Source organism: Xiphophorus hellerii, chromosome 1 (genome assembly GCF_003331165.1).
Source record: "Xiphophorus hellerii strain 12219 chromosome 1, Xiphophorus_hellerii-4.1, whole genome shotgun sequence".
Classification (NCBI taxonomy): domain Eukaryota; kingdom Metazoa; phylum Chordata; class Actinopteri; order Cyprinodontiformes; family Poeciliidae; genus Xiphophorus; species Xiphophorus hellerii.
In genome coordinates, this window is record NC_045672.1 from 3356262 (window position 1) to 3377967 (window position 21706).

Consider the following 21706-nt stretch of genomic DNA (forward strand, 5'->3'; position numbering starts at 1 on the left):
TACTTAGTCCCCACCCTACCAGGCTAAGCATTGTTTAATTTATTTTAAATAGGATTATTTTTATACACCAGTAACAGTGACAACAAAGATGGATTAAGCTAGGTTTACTGTTGGCACAGTAACTGGATTAGTTAATGTGTCAAAAGCAATTTTGGAAAAATAAATTGACTAAAAATCCCCTCCTCTTTTTTGCTCAAAAGTGATTCTGACAAAATAAAAAGTAACAATTGGCAAAAACTTCCCTAGTCCATCATTTTAGGACGGTGATATGTCAAAACAAAAATTCTACTTGTGAATTCAATGGGATACAAACACATACACAACACAGAGTCAATACAGCTGTTACTCAAATATGGCAAAAAAAGTAACATTACTCAGTCTGAGAAAACTGAATACGATGAACATCGACAGCATTGTAAAATATTGTAATGCATCATTGATTTTTAAATGTTTGAAAGTTCAGGCTCCTCATGTGATCAGTGTCATAGAGGTTCCTCTTAGATCTGGAGATTTAGGAGCTTGTGGTGCATCCAGGAACAACTTCAAGATACCTTTTCGCAAAACCTCTTTTGGTCAAACAGCTTTGTCTGTGCGAGTCATCATTATGTGGAATTCATAATCTGAGGACTTTAAACTGATTCCAGACTGGAAGTTTTTTAGATTAAGACTGAAGGAGTTTCTTAAAGAAGAACAGGCAATGAACTGTCCACAAAATTGTGTCTGTAAACCTTTAGAACAACAAGGCTATTTCCCTAATAGTACAGCAGAGCCTCTGTATTCTCTTAATTCCCTATAACAGGATCATAATACAGATTAAAGCGCAGTGGTTAGGAAACGCCTTGTTATGAAAAGTAACAATTATTATCCTGCTCGGAAGCAAAATCCACGACTTCAAATAATTGACGAAGAAGCAAAGAAGGAAGAGAGTGAGCACTTATTTTAGCTTTTATGCTTTGTTTATATAACATAAGTAGGCTTATCATTGCTAGAGAAGAAGAGTATCCTCATGATTCCCTCTCTTTCATCGTCTTGTCAGTGCTCCATTTTCCCTCTCATCAGCTACTGTGCTTGTTTGTTTAAGTTTCCATCTCTGTCCTTCTATCTTTGTTTGTCAGAACTCATCAAGGCAGCAGAACGCATGATTCCACTTTGGTTTTCTTTATTTATCTCTAACGATCCCATTAAATGGTTGTGAGGGCTGAAGGGACTGAGGAAAGGGACTTTTCTGCACAGCTGCAGCTGGGTGAAACTGGGGCCTCATTACCGGACTTCCATCCACTCGTCCTAATCGTGCAGTCGCTCCTCGTTGCTTTGCTCTGCGATCCATTTGTTTTACCTTACGCCAAACACTTAAGACAAGCGAGTCGATACAACTAAGGTGCAGGCATTATTCTCATGATAAATAGCGGTAATGCTTCTAATGTAAAACCTTTATGTCTGCTAATAATGCAGGCATATGGGATCTTGCATACATTGATCATGAGCATGGCTGGCATAACTTTGGACATTTAATCATTTGTTTGTAACATTGTTTTTGCAGGGCGCAATAAACAAAAAGAATACATCTGAAACTATTTTTAGAAATTTTCTAGCACTTAAGACTCAAAACACACAGGCTGAAGTACACACACACCGTCTGGCTAACATTTGGTTCAATGTCATGTTTGTCATGTAATGTCATTTAATGTAATGTTTAATGAGGTTAGACCTCATACGGGTGCTTTTGGAGCCATTAAAAAGCTTTTGGCATCAGATTGAAAGAATTCTTCAAACTTGTTTAAATTTTGTCCTTAACTGTACTACCTTAATGTTAGTCTGCTTTGACCATTTTAATATCCTTCTGATGGATTCAGAACCACAGTAATTTTTTCCCCAGACACTGAAACATGCAAGGTTTCAGAGAGGGAGTGAGAAAGAGAGAGAAAAAAGAAACAAAGAAAGAAAGAAAAGAAAGAAGTGAAGGAAGAAAGAAAACAATGTTTTAGGAAAAAGAGAGGAAGGAGGGAAGAAAGAAACGAAGGAATAGAGGAAAGACGAAATGAAGAGAGGAAGGAAGGAAACGTACACAGTTTCAGGGACAGAAGTAAGAAGGGAAAGGACAGAAAGTAGGAGAAAAATGATGGAGGACAAGAAAATAGGAATAAGAAAGAAGGAAAGGAAGGGATGAAGAAGTGTCTCACCATGACTGTATCAAATATGAAGGAGTAGAAACCTCTCTGTCCTCTCTGAGGGAAGCAGTGCTTCCAAAACCCCACAGCTCTGAAATGTTTACTTTCTAGCTTCAACATCTGGATTTCTGTTTGACGCCCAAAACGTTTTCCTCTTGCATCCTTACCGGAGGGAGGTTAGCACAGCTGGACTTCACCTCATACTCTATATAGGCCACCTCATCCTGATTCTCAACCAACCCATCTCGGGTGTAGCAGAGGTCACGTGTGGAGTCGATGTGCCTGTCGACCTCGTCCAGAGGGAAGACGCAAAGCGCTGAGAGATCAGGTGGGGTGTTTATTGAGCCAGTGCGGGTGGAGAAGACGCCCAACAGATCTTCGCCTTGCTGGCCCACGCCTTTGCCCACCTGTTGCAACAAAGGCGTGGTGAAAAACATTTAAGACAGTACAACAGTAACCTTCTAAGGAATGAAGCATGCCAATGAAGCAAACAGTACAACAGCTCATCTAATAAAGTTAAAGTCAAGTACCTGGGCTGCCTGAAGCACATTAAACACTGTGGAAGGAGAGAACGGAGATTGGCAGACGAGGGGAATTTCTACATATGAATAGTAGGAGGTGTCTTCTAGACACACCCTGGCGACATAAGTCTGGTAGTCCCTTGTTGCCGACTTGATGTCTCGGCGGTAGAACAGGAAGTACACATAGGAGCGGCGTGTGAAAGCGGTTATGAAGTTGTGGTCGTACTCTGACAGGCGCCCGGCTACGGCCAGCTTGGCCGTCTCCTCATAGGAAAACGCGGGCAGTGACGAAAGGTGGCGGGTAGAGATGGGTGGGTGGCTGGCGGTGTAGCCCCGGCCCACGTACATCACCGTCCTATTCCCGCCAGGAATTGGGACCACCAACCCAATGGTTGACACCAATGGATCATTAGCTGCGACATACTGCGTGTCCACGGGCTTATCAGTGGAAAAGAGAACTTCCTTGATGGACGCCAAGCTTCGCTTTTGGCATGTTCCCTGATGGACGCTGCCACAGATGATCAGCTCCGATGCCTTTGGGTCAACCAGGAGCAGCTTGTTGTGGTTGTCGGTTCTGCCAGCATGGGGGCAGTTGCTTTCTGTGACAGGAGGAAGGCAGTCTTTGCTGTCGATCACGGGACCTGTGGTCTCCTCTTGCTCCAGCAAGAGTCCGTCTGAGCCATCCAGCTGGAAGAGGTGATTCCTGGCTCCCAGGTACACTGTCCCCACTCCAGGTTTCGGGTGCAGCACCAGGTGCTGGAACTCTGTGTCACTGCGTGAAAACCGGGGGTAGGAGTGAGCATGGGCAGTGACAAAGATGAAGAGTAGGAGGAAGACGACCAGGCAAGAGTTTAAAGCGTTCCCATGTAGCATGGCAAAGAATCTGTTGGAAAATAAAAAGAAAAAATTTAGATAATATTTTATGTGCAATAGCAGATTCAAAAAGTGCTAATACAAGCTTTTATTTAGTTTTGGACACCTATGTGTTAAATTTTCTGCAACCAATTTTTAGAAAGCGTTTTACTAGGATGAAGTTGTTGGGCACCAAGCAGTGAATGACTGAGCTACATACAAATAATAAAGAGCCTGGCATTAAAACTCTTAATCCCAAAATGCACAGCACTAACCCATTCTCAGCTCCAGTAAGAATATCACAGCGTGAGAACACGACATCATACTTTAGCAAAACTCTGGAGTTATGCCCAGAACTTTCTCTTTTTCCATAGCCTCTATAGGCTGGATTCAGGAGGACAAACACTTGCTCTTATCTAAAACTAATCTTAAATAGCTTAAAGCAAATCTGGCCTTAGTTCAAATTCTTCAATATAATCCTTGGTCTTTATTCATACATATATCTTATTAGTTATTTAATGTTTTATTGTTGCATGTTGGAATGCTCCTGTGTGAGTAATTCACAACATAATTTGGTGCAACTAATATTGATTAGTTGAAAGCTAATTTTGACTCATTCAAAATTCCTTAAAATGACTTTGATTCTCACAATTCACAGCTCATAACTGTATGTTGATACCTTAAGGAGTTTGTTGATTTAAAGCATTTTAATGGAACACTGTAATATTTTTGTAATAACCAATTCCAGAGAGAAATTGTCTGGGTCTTATTCTATGTATATTTGCAGAGCCATGCAGTTTGAGAGCATAACAGCTGAACTTAATCCTTCATATGTTGTTATTTAATACTTAAGCCTAATCAGACACATATTCATAAAGATGAGACTGAAAAACAGTGATGGCCAATACTAACTAAAGTTAGTTGCACTAACCCTGAAGCACTAATCATATACATTAGTTCTGATAACTCTAAAGCACTGCACCAACAAGGTACTTAGCAGAAGCTAATGAAAAGTCTAACTATGCTGATACCCATCATGTTTCAATGACACATTACACCATATAGAATATGGTGAAGAGAAGAAACTACTATGTAAACAATCCACTACAAAGTGAGAGAATGAAAATTAACATCTAACTACTTAATTCTTAACAGTAGATGACCAAAACTCCAAACCAAAAAGCTTACAAAACAGTCAAGTAAATCAGGGCTTTAGAATTTATTCGAAAAATTGAATTTATGGGCACTCAATATTTTCAAAGTTAGCAAAAATACTAAAGCACTAACAGAAAAATTAGCTCTGCTATTACAGCATTAGCAAAAATGTGACAACCATTGCTGTAAACTTTTTTTAAAATAATACTAGTCAATAACAATAGTCAGTTGCCTTCAATGGGACAAGGTAGATGCCAGTGATAAAAGTTGAAAATATTTTAACTTTCTTGTATCACGTTGCCAATCTGCATGAGCATGTCTAATCCAGTAGATGTCGAGAACTTTTACAAGGCAGAGTCAATCTGTGGCACACTGATGGATCAAGAGAGATTGAAATCAAATAGTGTTTCAACAAACATTTAGCTTAAATGTGTGCAATTAAGGGATTAGTTGGTTTTTCCAGTTGAGTTGAACAGGATCAATGATATTCTAGGGAACAGCTTTGAAATAGTCTCATTTTGTTTAACCACAAAACCCTGGGAATTCAAACCAGGGTGTGTGTATGTTTGATATCCACGGTAAATCTACAATGCTTCCAGCAGCCGCTTTTGTTTTACTCCATTCCAAATGTCACTGTTAATATCAAGTGTTTTCAGGACGCCGGCAACCACCGCATCCTTTACATATGAAGGCGTTCAAAACATCAGCTCTTATTTCCCATTTCAACAGCCATCACTCAACACCTCTGAGGAAAGTGCTTTGTGGACACAGAGAGCCTCTGCATTAGAGAGAAGCTCCTTAATTATTGAACGGAATTGTCAGACCCTTCACTGACCTCAGTGGGAAAGGTCAGTGCAATAAGTAAGTGTGGATTGAACGCACCTCAAACCGTGGACATGAATGACACTTTGATGAGCACTAGCAAGCATTACTTACACCTCAGCACTCTGCATAATAACAGAGAGCAAGTCTGCGGCCCTGAGAGGCTGTGATATTAAGACAACTGTATTATTGTGCAGCAGTTGCTCAAGGTGCAAATAGATTGCAATGACATTAGGGATGTAGTAGCGTCTCACCTAAGTGTCTACCCCCCATGGCTGCAATCAGGACATAGATAAGAGGGGGGCTCCGTTTGTACAAAAGCGGGCACCGTACAGGAGCAGCTGCATGTGTCAGATGAGTGCATCTCTTTCCTCCTCTTTACTTATTCATGAGTGCAATAAGAAGTATTATAAGACATAACCTCTACGCCCACTTTCTGAGGAGGAGAGTTGTGGATTTGCTGGATGAGTGGGTGAATCAGGGATTATTCAGGTTTTACTCAGAGACGGTAGAGAGGTCTGTTGAATACACATAAAAAGCACATTAAAAAACAAAAAAACAATCCTAGGTTTCAGGTAGAGCTGTAACAATTCATCTAATGATTTGAGTACCTTGATTATTAACATTTCTCGAGGCAAATTATCAGACTTGAAGCTTTTTAAAATTATGCTTTGCTTTGTGTTCCGGCCAAAGGACTATTTGTGTTGCGCAGTGCTCTCACTTGCGCCAGTGGATTGTGGATGAATGCTAAGTGCAATTAGCATAGCGTAGTTGGACCAAACGTCTCTTTTCCAAGGGTGAGTCCACTTTTCACATTCTGTCCGGATTTAAATACACATAAAAAAAACCACACACAGATATGTCTGTGTTTTCATAGTTTTTCAAGGGCCCAAAAGGCATTCATTCTTACACTGACTATTGCAGAGCTGTTGCATGTTGTGTAGTGGTTGGTATGGAGCGAACGGTGGCGAAGTGCGCAGCGGGTGTATGTACACGGCTGCAGCAGGGATACATGTAAATAGAGGGAATACAGCAGTTTGCTGTAGCTGATCCTTAGCACAAGTGTAGCTTCAACTGGAAAATAAATTCACTCCCATACCGGTTGCAACAAAAGGGTAGTGAAGCGCCAGATGTACATGATGGACAGATCATGTACATCTGTGTTTCAAAGATCTGATTGCTCAAATCAACACAAAAGCTATAAATGGCTGTACAAATAAAGACTTCATCTATTCAATTAACCGAAGATGAATACATAAACTAAAAATTTTATTTTTAATCAAATAGTTAGTATACAAATTTTACTTTTAGGGTTTTTGCCAGCCTGCTGATTTTTTTTTATTATTAAGATGAATATAATTTCTGATTTTATGTAATTTTTGTCCAAATTAACTTAAAAAATTAGCCACTATTGTTACGGGTTAATTTTCGAAGACACAGAAAAGTAACTGTTTGGGATCCACAGATATGATAATTTGGGCTGATATTTATATCCAATATCAATACTGCTGTTATGGCAGTATTTACCAATGTATTTGTTTTTTGATCACTCAAAGTAGTCAGAATAATTGAGAAATTACTCTATTACAATGTAGTGGTTTACAACAGCACCAGTTCAAGGCAGAAGCCTGATTTAAGATGGACATTTCTTTTTTTTAATCCCAACAATTTGAACAAATTCTTGTTAGATCTGAGCCACAGGTTTATGTTTACCTTATGAACAATGTTCAAACAATTTCATTTGAAATAAAGGAAACATTACAAAGTATAATATCCAGTTTCACTACTTTGCTGATGATATTCAATTTCATTTTTTCTTTAAAAATAAGTAATTCATTAACACCTTCATTGGACTGGATAAAACATAGAAATAAAATGTAGATGTATAATGGAATATTGAGACTTAGTGATGTGACAGCTGCATTACCATGAGTCAAACCGGACTCACTGGATGTCCATCCGACTCCAAGTGACCATCTGATCTGAAAAAAAACGTTGCTATACTATACCAATGCAGACAATACTATGCAACAACATTTGGACAGACTGCATTAGGAGCAGACATAAAGCTTAGATCTGTGGAGGGTCCCCACACATTTTTTCTCAATTCTTTCAGATGATTCTGCATATTGGAGTTTACGCCCCTTTAGTTCTGTAATCCCAGCACACGGGTCTGTAATCTGGGAGGATCCCTCTGTGTGTGATGTGAAAGGATAGAATGTTCTGTAATGGAGGGTTTGTGGTTAAATGTTTATTGCAGAACTACAATCTGGAAGGGGCTATAAATACAACAGGGCGTCTATCTTAAAACACTAACCTGAATATCAGGAGCTCAGAATAATATCTTACATTAATTTTGCCAAATTAAATCACAAACTAGCTGTGTTTCCATTGACCATATAATTGCCCAAATTGGAATTATGAAAATAGATTAGCTTAATGGAGACACCAATTTTGAAAAACAAATTTGTTTGATAAAAAGGTTTTGGGCTGGAATGAGATGGTTTTTCACTTGGATCAAAATTTGCGTATTTTGCAAAATTGCAATGGAATCTTTTCACATCACACGAGTCACGTGATCAAACAACCAGATGTTCCTACTGACATGAAAGACAAAAAGCAGTGCTAGGAGGATAAAGGCGCTGCATGTTTTTTAATGAGTTATTATGTGAACAAACTTATTCCAGTTAATTGCGTTCTGTTGTTAGTTTACAAATCACTGAAAGGCTTAGCACCACAATACATTAAAGATCTGCTGTTGTTGTATCAACCTTCCAGAACCTCTCAGGTCTTCCGGTTCTGGTTCTGCTCTGCATCCCCAGAACCAGAACCAAACGAGGACAAGCAGCTTTCAGCATCTATGCACCACAAATTTGGAACAAACTTCCAGAAAACTGTAAAACAGCTGAAACACTGACTTCTTTTAAATCTCAACTAAAAACCCACCTGTTTAGGATTGTATTTGAAATGTAATCTATTACAAATTTATTGATGGAACTTGACTTAATGCTGTGTTTTGATTATTGATTCTATGTTGCATTGTGTTTCTGTGTTGGTAATGATGTAAAGCACTTTGAAATGCCTTGCTGCTGAAATGTGCTATACAAATAAAATTTGATTGATTGACTGATTGATTTAATGGAAACACCACAATTGCAAAATTGGGTTTTTTCAACATTAGCAGAATATCGACAAAGTTTTGCGAACATTTGTAATAGAACATCTGACACCAACTGGACTCCCCTCTATGATCCAGACTTCACTTTGACAAAATCATACTGTGATTTTGGGAAATTGGGAATCAGGGCTCCTCATCTTCATTGCGTAACATAAAGACTGGAGTCACAGCCTTGGTGTCCAGGTCTAGTCAGAACTTTTTGATTTTTGCAACTTAAGTGTGACTCACGTTGGAGTTTGAGACTCCAACGTGAGTCACACTGTCTCTGGAGGACAGAGATAACTCAAGTCGTTATCTCTGTCCTCCAGTTAAAAAATATGACATTGCTGCTACTGTCTGTTTTTGTTTTTTTTGAATGATGTTTGTTGATGTTGATTTTGTGTCAATGTTTTATAATCATGGCCAAAAAATGTCTCTTTGGTTCCTTCAGACAATAATATATTCACCCAAAAAAATTTGAGGGATGTTTTGCAACCCTACTCTTAGTCCAGACATATGTAGAATCCAGAAGATTGTTGTCACATGTAGAACAAAACCAGAACACGTTGGAAATTCCCTCAGGTGCTTCAGTGGTGCTGTTCGCCTCCTGACACCTTCACCGACCAGTTCCTTCCCCTTCTACTTATATTGTTGTGCTATCACTTAAAGGCTGCAAAGACACTATAATACTAACACCACACTTTATTTTAAAAGACTGAGGACTTTTTTATTTATTTACTTTTTTTATGATTTCCAGCAACTTTCAATCGTAACCCAGCCTCTGCAGCAGAACATGGGAACAGCTTTAGATAAATTCTCTCTGCTACTCTGGGCAGGCGTACATCACCTGCTCTTTGACCGGCCAACATATTTATAGCCTACAGCAATCCCTGATGCCATGGGAACTTCCTCTTACCAATGAGCAATCATGACATCAGGCTGTCTGACTGTGGCGTGGAACAAATACAGCTGGTCCATAAAAAAAAGACAAAATGGGAAGTCCGCTCTGGGATATTGCAGCTGATGTTGACAACTCTTTAACGACCCTTCATTCATCAACACAACCGCTCTGAACTGTACTGTCACAGCTCTACTGTGCCCATCTGTTGCATGCTGTGAATGTTTCTTCTTTATCTAGCAGTGTTATGTTCTGGAGCAAAATACCAGCACCACCCTGTAGAAAAGCAGAGGAGTAGTTTCTCACATGCTGTCTATAAACAATTCTCATAGTTCATCTGTTGTATGTGGTATGCGGTGTGTCACGCCACGGTGACAGACCCACAAGCTAAAAATATCCTCTGGTGGGGAAGGGAAAGGAAAATCCCATCTAAAATATGGAGGAAACATGCGCATCAGAACTGATGAGGGATTTCCTCTGTCCCCAGCAGGGTCTGCAAAAATCAGTTCTTAATGTGAAAAAGTCATCAACTGTCCCATCAACAAGATGGAACAGCTGAAAGGATCCAAAAAGCAACACATCATCCCACAATCCAGAATAACTATAGAAGAGATAGGAGACAGTCTGACATTTATCAGTCAAGAAACCATTTTTAAGGCTTTGGGAATCCAGCGAACCGCATCAAGAGCCATTATGAAGCAGTGATAAAAGTTCCTGGATGTGGTTGACACAAAACAGAGGGAGTCAAACATGGTGGTGATAATGTGAAGGCCTGGGCCTGATTCAGAGCTACAGTTACTGGAAGACTTGATGTACTTTATGGAACCATAAATTGTGATTTCTACCAATAGATTCTGGAGGAGAATGTTCAGCCATCAGTTTGTGACTTCAAGCTCAAGCATATTTGTCTTATGCAGCAGGGCAATGATCTTAAGTACAACAGCAAGTTTACCTCTGAATTAGCCTGGCCATTGCCTTCCTATCTAATAACGCTCAATTCTCATCTTTTTTCTGTGCTCTGTCTGGGATTTCTCCCATTGAGCTCAATTTCTCTGGCAGAATTTTATCTGGGCCAGTCAGCAAACAGAAGGAGGAATTGTGAATGATTAAATTGATTACTTGTGCCGTTTTAGAATTGTAGTTTGCATGTACAGTAGTTGTAGTCTATCGATAGCAGCACAGTCTGTGTTGGTTACTCTTCCAAATATTGTGAAAATAAGGAATTATAAGACATTTTATCAAAGATGTCGATCAGCTTGGAAGTTCTCTCTTCGCAGAGGGGAATGGTTGTGTACAGTGCACACAATTCATAGCATAGCTTCCTTCGTGGTTGAGCTGGCACATACATGTACATACAAGATGATGGATTTTACCAGACTACCTCTGAATGGCCTAAACGGAAAAAAAAAACTAAACAAAGGTTTTGGAGTGACAATGTCACTTTCAATCTGATCACAAAAGCTTCATGACAGTTATTGCTACCAGTGGTTGCTCTGCAATGTATAGGGTCTTTCCCTTGGTCTCCTGGAGAACCCGCAAATAGAGGCACCCAAAGGGGCTTCCTATTCCTTTCAATGTAAATAAGCAGTGGTTATCAAATCAAATCAAATCATCATTTTAATGCTTCATTCTGTTTTTAATCTGGTTATCCCTGTCTAAATAAAAATGTATCTCAAACACCAAAGTGTGTCATAAAAAAGTATAAACCTTAAGAAATTTGTAAGGGGGTAGATACTTTTTGACACTGACAACAAGTAGATGCGCAGACCTCTTTTCCAGCTCACTCTCTCTACGTTTACTAAGAGAGGGCAGCCACGTTCAGAGGCTGCTGTGGAAGTTCATTTCTAAAGACTCTAATGAGCTGTGACAGCCCACCGAGCACCAAAGACCCCATGAAATATGTGAGGTCAACAGCCTCGGGACAGTGGGGGACTTTGGGCCCGGAGCCACCGAGCATTGTTATATGAAAGCTGTTTCGGCCCACACCTCGCCTTAGGCTGTAGGCCCCGGGCTTTGCAACAGTAGCATCCGTGGATCCCATCCAAACAGTACAGTACAGAGGATGAGAGCAGCGGGGCCAATAGCAACAAGCAGTGAGAACACACAGAGCAGGCTCTTGCATTCGCCTGTAAACACTCGGATTTGTTTTAATGGAGGGGTGTGGAAAGTACTGACATTTGAGTTTGGGTGACCCTCATGACCCAGTCATCGAAAAGCTGGAGTTGTAATGCTGGCCAACTCTTCTTAATGCCAAAGCCTGGGAAAAACATTGCCAAGGAAGACTAACGGAAGGCAAAACTCAACAATTATCAGTCAAAAGTAAATGGATACAAGAAATACGTGCAAAAATCAAAAACTATCATAATTTAGAGGAGAGAATGTCCGCTGGGAATAATGGCCATCTATAAATAGATTCAGCAAATGAAAACTGAGGTAGAAGGGCTGTTTTCTAAACTGTGGGAAAGCCTCATAACCACTGGGTTTTAAGTTGGAACTGGAACAGATAAGATGGCTTGATCAAAAGAATTAAAATGCTGCCTGCTTGAATAAAGCTCAACTAATCTGTTAGAAATGTAGGTGCCAAGACAAGCAATGATTTACAAACTGATGGAATCGGCTCTTAATTATACAAGAATGTAAAATCCTATACTAGCTTATGTCTAGGTCAGCTTAACAGGTAATGATGTTGCAATAATCATAATGACATAAAAAAAATCAATTTGTTGATTAGTAGATAGAATTAGTCAGCAATTTTAGCATACAAATGTGCTGCAGAGGTTCGTTAATAGATGTAGTAGTTTTGAATTTAATAGAAAATGTAAGACCTAGAGGTTTCTTTCTACTTCTGCAAGGAACTTCTCTTTCTAATCTTCATCCCATTTTTATAAGAGATCTACCAAGAATCATCTGGTGACTGAAATCTGCAAAGCTTTAGTTTGTGCCACAAGGTCGCAACAATAGTCTTTGTTGTTCAACTACTACTGAGTGAAGAACTTAACTATTTTCAGCACCAGTAAAGAGTTTCAAATAAAAACAGTGGGAGGCTTCAACAAAGGAACAGTAATGTGTCAATTGACCATAAAATGATGCAAAATGGAATTACAAAAATAAGTTTACTGGAAACACAGCAATTTTGAAAAACAAAAAACAAAGCTTTCCATTTCAATATACTGTATCTATTGATCAAAGGAACATTTCATAGAATTTCAGCACCGGATCACTTCACAAAGTGGAGTAAGAGATTTTAGGCATACTTAAATAGCTGGGCAATTTACTGATTCACAATTAATCAGCATACAGTGGCAGAAAACATACAGTATATGCTACTGTTCATCAGCGTATAAATTAATGCAGTTTAAAAAAAACCAAAAAAACTAACCACATTTCTAAATGTTGAAAACAGAAAGACAAAGAGAAAAAAGGTTCCTATAATCAAAAAGCATTTTATCCAAGTGTTTTGGCACACTTAGAAAGAGCTTGCTGAACTATGTAGTTTTCCATGTCCACACCCTAGAACCCTCAGCCTGAAGTGAACTGCTTTACGTGCAGTTGAAGTGCAAAAGCTTTCATGGCAAAATGCAAACTAGGAGCTGGCAGGGCCAAATTTTCTCCATGCTGTAATTAACAAAACAGGAAGTTTCAATAATGAAACATCTCATATGACGCAGCAAACATGCTAACATATTGGCTCCGTCCATTAAGGGTTCTCCAGTTCTTGGCGATTGCTCAAATGTTGCCACTGTCATCCCAAACTGCATAGGGCTAGCAGAGGAAATGATCAAGCTAGAGTTAAATGCCAAAAGGAAGAGAAAGAAATTAGTTTGGCTGTAGCAGACCACAATTGTGGGAAGTGTGGTTCCATTAGCAGAAATGGATTGCAATTTGCTTGTTTAAGTGAGCAGCGTCTCAACTGATGCTCAATAATTTCATTTTGTCGCCAAAGTTGAGGACAGAAAATTGGAACCATGAAATTGATACCAAACTGGTATCTGGAACGAATGGGCTACTTTCTGCCTCAGCCTGATGGGACCACACAATGCTGTGGATAGTATGCCACACAGTGTCTAGCAAAAGTATCTCAATGTAATTAATGGAAATTCAATGTGGTGGGCCATCACAAAGTAGTGTATAATGCAGCAAACCTTTGGGCTACTTTCCACCAGCGTTGTACATTTAGACACCAAGTCTTTTGCTCTAAGTCATTCCAACTGGATTAAGAGTGCAGGAGGAGGTTTTCTTAAAAGTCTTGCCACAGAATTTAAATTGCACTTTAACTTTAACTGCACTATTACACATGAATAATAATCAAGACAATGAAGTTAATGTATTTAAAAGGCCAAAAATATTGTACAACACAAGAAAAATGAAGTTACAAATAGGATTAACAAAATTTTAGAGGTCAACAGATTGCAGTTCTCTTGCTGATCACAATAATTACCAAGTCTGACCTTCGGACACCAATTTTTTGTCTGCAAAGTTGCTAAATGTAGCAAAAAAGATGCTAAGTTGGCAACAGAGGGACAATTATTGCTAACCAAAGAGATGCTGACATGACCTGGTGGGTGGGCCTGTCATTCTGCCCTCCTTCTCACATCAGAGCAAACGGCAACAGTGGCTAATTTTCAGATCTTTGCAGAGGTACATAAGATCCATTTCACAGGAAAGTACAGCATGATGTTTCAACCACCATGTCAGTGGTGTGATTTAACTGAAATCCAGCATGGTAAATTCTCTGTACAGTGCTTCATCAAGTCCAGAAGACCCCAAAGCACTTCACCCAGTCACACTGATGACAGTGAGCTGCCATGCTTCAAACGGATATTCAAACCGGCAACTCCCCGATGATGAAACAAGCTCCTACCCCTGCTACCACCATCGCCCCACATGGCCGTACCGTTTTCAACAAATTTCACCGTCTCCTCTATACGACCTGCGGCAAACTATAGCTTGACCTCTTTCAAAATTCAGATCCTGCCTTAGCACCCACTACCACTGGGCTTGGCAGGTTTTCTGGGGGAAACCTTGTTGTGAAACAGTTGAAGGAATATGAATACATTGCTCATAATAAACTTTCACCACAAAAGTGTTAAAATGCAAGTCAAGTAATTGAACTGACATTAATCCAGACTATCCACTACAGCTGGAGTTTGTGTGTTCCAGAATGACTTTCAGATCAGTATGTTCAGATCACTAACATTATGAGAGCCAGATGTACGGGGTTGGCCTTTCTCCATTTCCGTTGGCTTCATTGGGGTCAATGGGCATCTCTCTATCCTTTAGTTCACATGCAGACACAGAGGGTCTCTCTCTCTGTGTGTGTCCCTCCGGTGTGTTGAAGGGGTTCTCTGTCTGCTGGGTTGGGGGGGTTGAATAGTGTCCCTTTCACAGCTCTCCGACCAAGTGGCTGCAGTAAACGGACACAGGATAAAAGCTACTTCCCTTAAAACGAAAAAGAAAGACTACACATAGGCATCTATCATGTGCAAACGCCCACACATACGCTCAGCTCAGGCCGTTTTATGACAGGATCCATTCACCCTGAGGGCAGCGGTGCTTTCGTTGGGAAAAGCAGGTGTTGGGCCTCCCCTGCTTGCTCCAACACGTCCCGCGCTACTCCAGGATCCACTGTAAAAGCCGTAGGGGGTTTAATTCCTTATAATCCATTACTAATGAGCCACCATTATCTCCAAGTCTATAAATGACGATCATTCACCACAACAGTTTAACAAAGTGGACCATCAGCGAATGCCAAAAAGGCCACTCCTGACATTACAAGCACTTCATCAACGTGTTAGAGTGAAAAGGAGGAAACAAGGCCCTGCTAACAGTAGTTTTATGGATCCTCAAATCGAGGAGCGGCAATAAATAATTAAACAGTCAATCATAGAACAGAGATTATCTGGACACAGCCCTGAGGAAGCAAGAAGCCACAATGCATTAGCAGCTTTAAACATAGCACAGTTAGAGTCTGTGATATACAATAAGTATGGTTTTTGAATATCCTTTTATACTCTAACCCAGCTTTACATTTCTCCACAACAGAATCAACAATGCATCCTGGCTTTTTCTTGTTAACAATTATACACCAAGATCCCTCGGAAAAAAAAAAGTTTGTAACAAACATGTAAATGGCCATAATAAATTAACATGACTTAAATTAAGGAGTCAATTAATAAACCAACTAATGTTGTCCTTGTAAACATTTTAATGTTTATTCCAGCGGTATCAAAACTTTTTGAAATATGGGCAAATATCAAATTTAAAGTTCTCTTGTGAAACAACATTATGACTCAGTAATATGCTCAGCAGACTGCACATGCAATATTTGTAGATTTAAAAGTTGTACAATTTTTGGGAAAGGTTGACTGAATATTTTTTTGTGTATTCAAGAAAAAACAGGATTTAGTCACTTTTTAACTAAAAATATTTGGTACATTTAAGAAATCTGTTAAATACAGTCTGACAAGTTGTTTGGCATTACTGTAGGCTGCTAACATTATACACTTTCTTCCTCTGAAGAAAATGTATAATGTATATGTATAATGTTATGTTGACCACTGGAAGGGTCAACAAAATGCAAATGCCAACACAATAACAAAAAAGCACAATGGAAGTTATGCCAGAAAGTTAGTCAGGAATTGTATGTTAAAGCTGACCATGTTAAATCAGAAATTATGCTAAAATGGAAGTTATGCTAGCAACTTTCAGAATCAGATTCTCTTTCATTGTCATTGTGCATTAAAAGTACAATGAAATTTAAAAAATGGAAACTTTCGAAGGCAAGTCAAATAATTGAATGAAATAAAAGTAAATATTTCAATAAATATAAAAATATAGTAGAAACACAGATCAACTGGAATGTTAAGGAAAATAAATAAATGATCAGGTTTTAGATGGATTAGCTGTTTTAGCATCACTTCCTTAGTGTTTTTTTTTGTTGTTGTCATGGCCTTTGCATTTTGTAATTCTTTAAGTAATGCTCTGAATTACATGTACTTACAGTATGTGCAGTGTGAGCATTTCTTCTGAAACAGTGGACATGTTTGCTCTCCTTTACACATCAACTGTACATTTTAAATCAAAAGTATTTTTCTGTCACCTTTATTTTATTCTTGACTTCCTAAATGTGTTGAAGCCATATTAAAACAGAACTTATTCCTGTTATTTTCAGCTGTAACCTTTCTGTAACACTTGTATGGAAAAAACCTACCTACCTGGTACCTACCTACCTACCCTACCTGGACCCCACATTTCCTGACATGAGATCTGAGGACCTTTAGAAAACTTGAAAGTTTTAGAAATTTGAAGATGTAAAATAATAATACAATACGCAATAATCCAGACAGGGTGACCTGTCATGCAGATATGATGGACAGGAGCTGATGATGCAGTAAATCAACATTCAACAGGCGGAGAGCTCAAACAGCATCCATAAGAAAGGTGGTGGTGACTTAATGAGAGAGAAAGAGCAAAAACAAGTATGACTGACAAACCAGCTGAGGCTCTATTGAATCTATTGCAGCCATGGTCCACAGGCTGCACTGAATATTGGCAACACATAACGCTGATTAAATGTCCTTTGAACTCCTTTGCGTTTTCAGTTAATAACGTAAGAGAGAATGTTAGAAGGGTGGAGGTCGGATTAAAAAAAGATCCTGTTGACAGGGGAAGACAACAGCAGGGCGAGGAGGAGCCAATAAATCATGCCACAATTACAGACTTCAGCTCTCAGGCCTGTCGGAGAGCCCAACTTAGGATGACAACATCAGAATACCCAAGGGTTGAATGACAAAGCACAAATGTAGCCTTCTAGAAAAATATGTTGCTTTTCATTGTTTTTTCCTCTGTTTTGTGACATGCAAAAGATTCTGCAAGATAAATATTGTAAATACATTTATTTCATATTTAACTGACCAATCTTGATGTACTATACATGCTCTTTCATTCTCACAGCCTGGGATGGCATGTCAAGACATGTCTGGACATGTCTGGACATGTCCTTTTAAGTAGCTTCCTCTCACTTTATTTTATAAACCTCACTGATGGCTAACAAAATGGCTAACTTTTGAGTCTGCTTCCCTTAGTAGCGAATTCCACACCAAACTTGCTACCAACAGCGACAGCAACAAAAGTTGAACATTCCAACTTTCTAGTGTTGCGTTGCTAGCCCACATGTGCACATCTACGTGCACGAGCTCGAAAATTCACATGTGCAAACTTTGCCAGACGCTTGGCTGGAGCAGGACAAGAGATTGTCGCCTCATTGCGCAAGTTCCATAGGAAACGAACAGTTAGGGAGCAACGTCTCCTGCACAAAATGACATCGCAGCCTCAACTAGAGCTCCTGATGGTCACAGCCCACCCACATTCTCACGTTCACACCCATCGTGGTAAGTGGCTTGTACTTGTACAGCGCTTTATCAAGTTCGTAAGACCCCAAAGCACTTTACACTACAGTCAGACACTCACCCTAATGGTGCCAAGCTACTAGATAGTAGCCAGAGCAGACAGGAGCAATGGTGTCTTGCACTGGTGCTACCAAGCCCTGTGACCCATTACCAGCAGTTAAGGCGGATGAAGTGTCATGCCCAAGGACACAAAGAACAAAGTGAGACTTGACAATGGAGAAGGCTGCATAAATAAAGATCTGATCTGGCATTGCTGATTTAGCACAAGAAATGAAATGATAAATATGAAAAGTGGTCTAATACATCTATTATGACAGATATGAGAGGTCTTGACACACGGGGAGCGACGAACAGCAGCAGATAAGACCACAGAATGTATTTTATTAAGGTAGAGCTAGAAGGCTTAAGCCAAGTCAAAGGCATTTAAATTCAGAACAAGTCCAGCTCAAGTGGTATCTCTGTGCCAGTCTGAGGGTTTAAATTCAGGCTGACCATATGCTGGTAATAAACATGATGTCATCAAGCACGCGCTGCCAGAGTCATTGTGTGGCAGAATACTAACAAGGAGGTGGGGTGAGACGAGCATGTGCATTCATGTGTTTGTGGATGGCCTGCATACATTACCACCTACAGCTTGTACAGCCACCTCCCAACTGAGTCGAGTCTGCACATACACACACACCCCCCTGCACACACACACGGCTGCCTTTTCTTTCACAGCACTCAATAGACTGAGAAAGTCCTTTGTCGTCCTTCGTTGTTGTGACGACGTGCCTCAGTCCTGTGAATAGAGTTGTGGTCCGGCTTTCCCAATCAGTGGGCATTTGAATCGGTTTGTCACACTGTCTATGGACGCTTGAGCGACTCTGCCTCACTGAGAGGCCAGCAATGTTGCTCGGTGGCTTTTTGTTTGTAATGATAAAAAAAAAATCCTTTCAGCCTTATTTTAGAGACATCTGGGAACGTTAAATACAATTTTCAGCCAGGATATTAGATTAAAGAGCTGAAATGGAAAAAAGCTGTATCCAGACAATTTCAGCGGCAATAAACCAGAGTCTAACAAAAACAGCAATAAGCCTGCAGTGAGGCTGGAGGATGCTTTCTGCTTTCCAGACATGAGTTTTAGAACTTTTATCACTATGAATCATGCAGTGTGTTTTCTCAAAAGGGTCCTGAACAAGAATAAAGAGCCCTTCAACTATTCCCAGAGGAACCCATTGCTGGCTGTTGAAACACTGGAGTGTGAGAATATGATTTGTTTTATTCATGGGGCTCGTGACCCCTGGCAAACCCCTGACTCATAACATGCTAAGTGGAGACAGCCCAGCGTCCCCTTCTGTCTCACCCATCTCAGTATAACCTCCTCTTGGTCGTCTCTCCCTCTCTCTGTCCCCATGCCTGGTATCCAAGGCGCCTCTCTAGATGCCGTGCATTTTCTGAATGTTTAGACAGGGATTCTGTGCTGCTGTTGTCCAGCAGCAGCATTTATCACCATGCCAAGACTAGTTCCCTGACCAAAGAAATGTATTATACAACTTCAACTCAATACAGTTGTGGTGCATTCACACCAGTCCTGTTAAGCCCACTTTAATCAAACTTTAGTTTGTTTGCCTAGAAAGTCTGGTTCCTTTGGGGAGGGGTGAATGTCCAGTCAAACTCCGGTCCGCCTATAAACCTAGTCTGTTTGGTTGAAGTGAACTCTGGCGCTATTTGAATGCATATGTGAACACCAAGTAGACCGTAGACCGCTCCAAAAGAAGTAAGTAGAAGATCGCGCAGGGCATTCTGGGTAAATACAACCAAAACAAATGCGAGAGTCTGGTGCTAGTGGGAGAAATGACTAAAGGTCCTTTTCCAAAGACAAAAGGGAAATCCTACATCCGCTAAAATCTGACCGCATTCCATTTTTGTCTACATTTTACAAAAAAAAAATTGTGCTTATGTCTTCTTCAGAGGTTTTCATGTAATTTCCTTCAGTGGTTGTTGGTGCAGAGCCTCCATAGGTGACGGGGGTTTGGGGAGACACATTTTTCAAAGTGTTTGATTTTTTTGACAGAATGCATCTGAAAATGCAACGATATTGCATTTTTGGTCCCCAAACTAACTGAATCTACCAGACTACCAGGTGTGAAAACAGCCTTGGGGTGAGCTGTTAACAAAACACCATAAACTTTACGAAATTATAAAGCTCTAAATGTAAAATACAAGTAAAGAAAGTGAGAATGACAATCATTTAAGAAGATGATTGTCTTCTTAAATGACAATACACTCTCTTTTAGTTCAATATTTTTTATGCATCAGAGTCAAAACATTATCTGGTTACCTCAAAATTAAATTTTTTTTTAGAATCTGGTCACCAAGGGGATGTTCTGGTGTATAAAACTTTGGATGTGAAATAGTGTACTTTCTTCCTCCCAAAACAGAAGATGTATTTCATTATCATAAGCAGTGTTTCCATTTAACAAAGTTGAGGTGCTGACACAAATTTATAATCTCAATGGCAGCCTGATAAAAGAGTTCATTTTAATTTCACACTAGTTTCTCTAAATCTGTGTCAAGAAATTTGTGAAAAACCCCAACCTCTTTTTCTTTTCTTTTTTTTTTCAGCATCTTGGTTCTAGAGAGAGGTGCTATCTGACAGTTGAAGCACTGAGAAAACAATATAACAAAGCCCTGCATTAATATTTCACAAGCTTGACCGGTCACTTGGATGTGCCGAGGCTGCCTACTTTCATCCCGGATGCGTTTTATCTGCAGCCAGGGTGCCCATGCTGACATAAAACCACTGAAGCTTTAAAAAAATGGAGCAGTGACAGGCGTTCCTAATCCCCATTTCTTTCACAATCACCCTCCATGCTCTTACAGATTTTTTTTAAGTCATTAGGTGGCTGCTGGTGGGTACTTCCTGGATCTAATGTGGTCTTAGCGTTAGTGACTAACAGCTGGTTGTTCAAAACTATTCTTACACACATGAACCACTGGAAACAACAGCTAAATTCATAGAATAGATTGTGTTATGTTGATCTGATTCGGGTGTAATTGGAAACTGATTACAAATGAAGTGAACATTTCATTTAGTAACATATCTGACATGTCAGACTTATTGATTTGATGATTGATATGGTCAGTGGAACTCATAGTTGAGAAAACAGAAAATTGAGTTTGGGAAAAACAAGCTTTTGATTTTGACCCCCCCAAAAAAGCTAAAACAAAACATCAAAAAAAGCAGAGTTTTCTCCCTCCTGATATTTTGCCAAGCCCAGTGGTGGAGGGGAACTAGATTCCATTCCTGCCATATTTTTGTGCTAAAAATTGCTAAAGGTAGGCTTATTTTGAGGGGGTAGATTATATTAAAGTAAAACAAGCTTTAACTTTAATAATAAATACGTAAACAAGCCTTTATGTAACATTTAAAATAAAATAACCTTGTTTATTAATGCAAAATAAGCTGTAAAGATATAAACAGTGACATGTATAAAATGCTGAGTAAATGTACTCAAATTTTTATAAACATTAGCTCATATGTTGCAGAAATCTAATGTTACCAAATCTCTGAAGTCCATCTCTTTATGCAAAATCAATCTAATCAAGAAAGAGTAAAAATAATATTAGTCAAGTAAGAGAACACAGTGCAGTGCATTAAAACTATTCTTATAAGTACCTTTTTCCAAATAAAGTTACCAAAGTAAATGTAACAAGTACTACCCACTTTTGAACATAGAAAA

General features: G+C 39.5%; 1 protein-coding gene and 1 long non-coding RNA gene across 3 annotated transcripts in view; one reads left to right on the top strand and one right to left on the bottom strand.

Annotated features, from left to right (window-relative positions):
• The window catches only part of LOC116720590 (uncharacterized), a 957300-nt gene that overhangs the window by 434684 nt on the left and 500910 nt on the right, over positions 1-21706 (top strand). The gene's annotated exons all lie outside the window — the stretch shown is intronic.
• LOC116720296 (plexin-B1-like) overlaps positions 1-21706 on the bottom strand; it is a 77219-nt gene that overhangs the window by 32343 nt on the left and 23170 nt on the right. For both annotated transcript variants that reach the window (XM_032563462.1, XM_032563453.1), the window contains exons 2-3: positions 2699-3572; positions 2336-2575 (exon numbers count right to left, since the gene is read on the bottom strand). In XM_032563462.1, coding sequence (XP_032419353.1) covers positions 2336-2575; positions 2699-3562 — 1104 coding nt within the window. In that variant the 5' untranslated portion in view covers positions 3563-3572. The remainder of the gene's footprint in view (positions 1-2335; positions 2576-2698; positions 3573-21706) is intronic.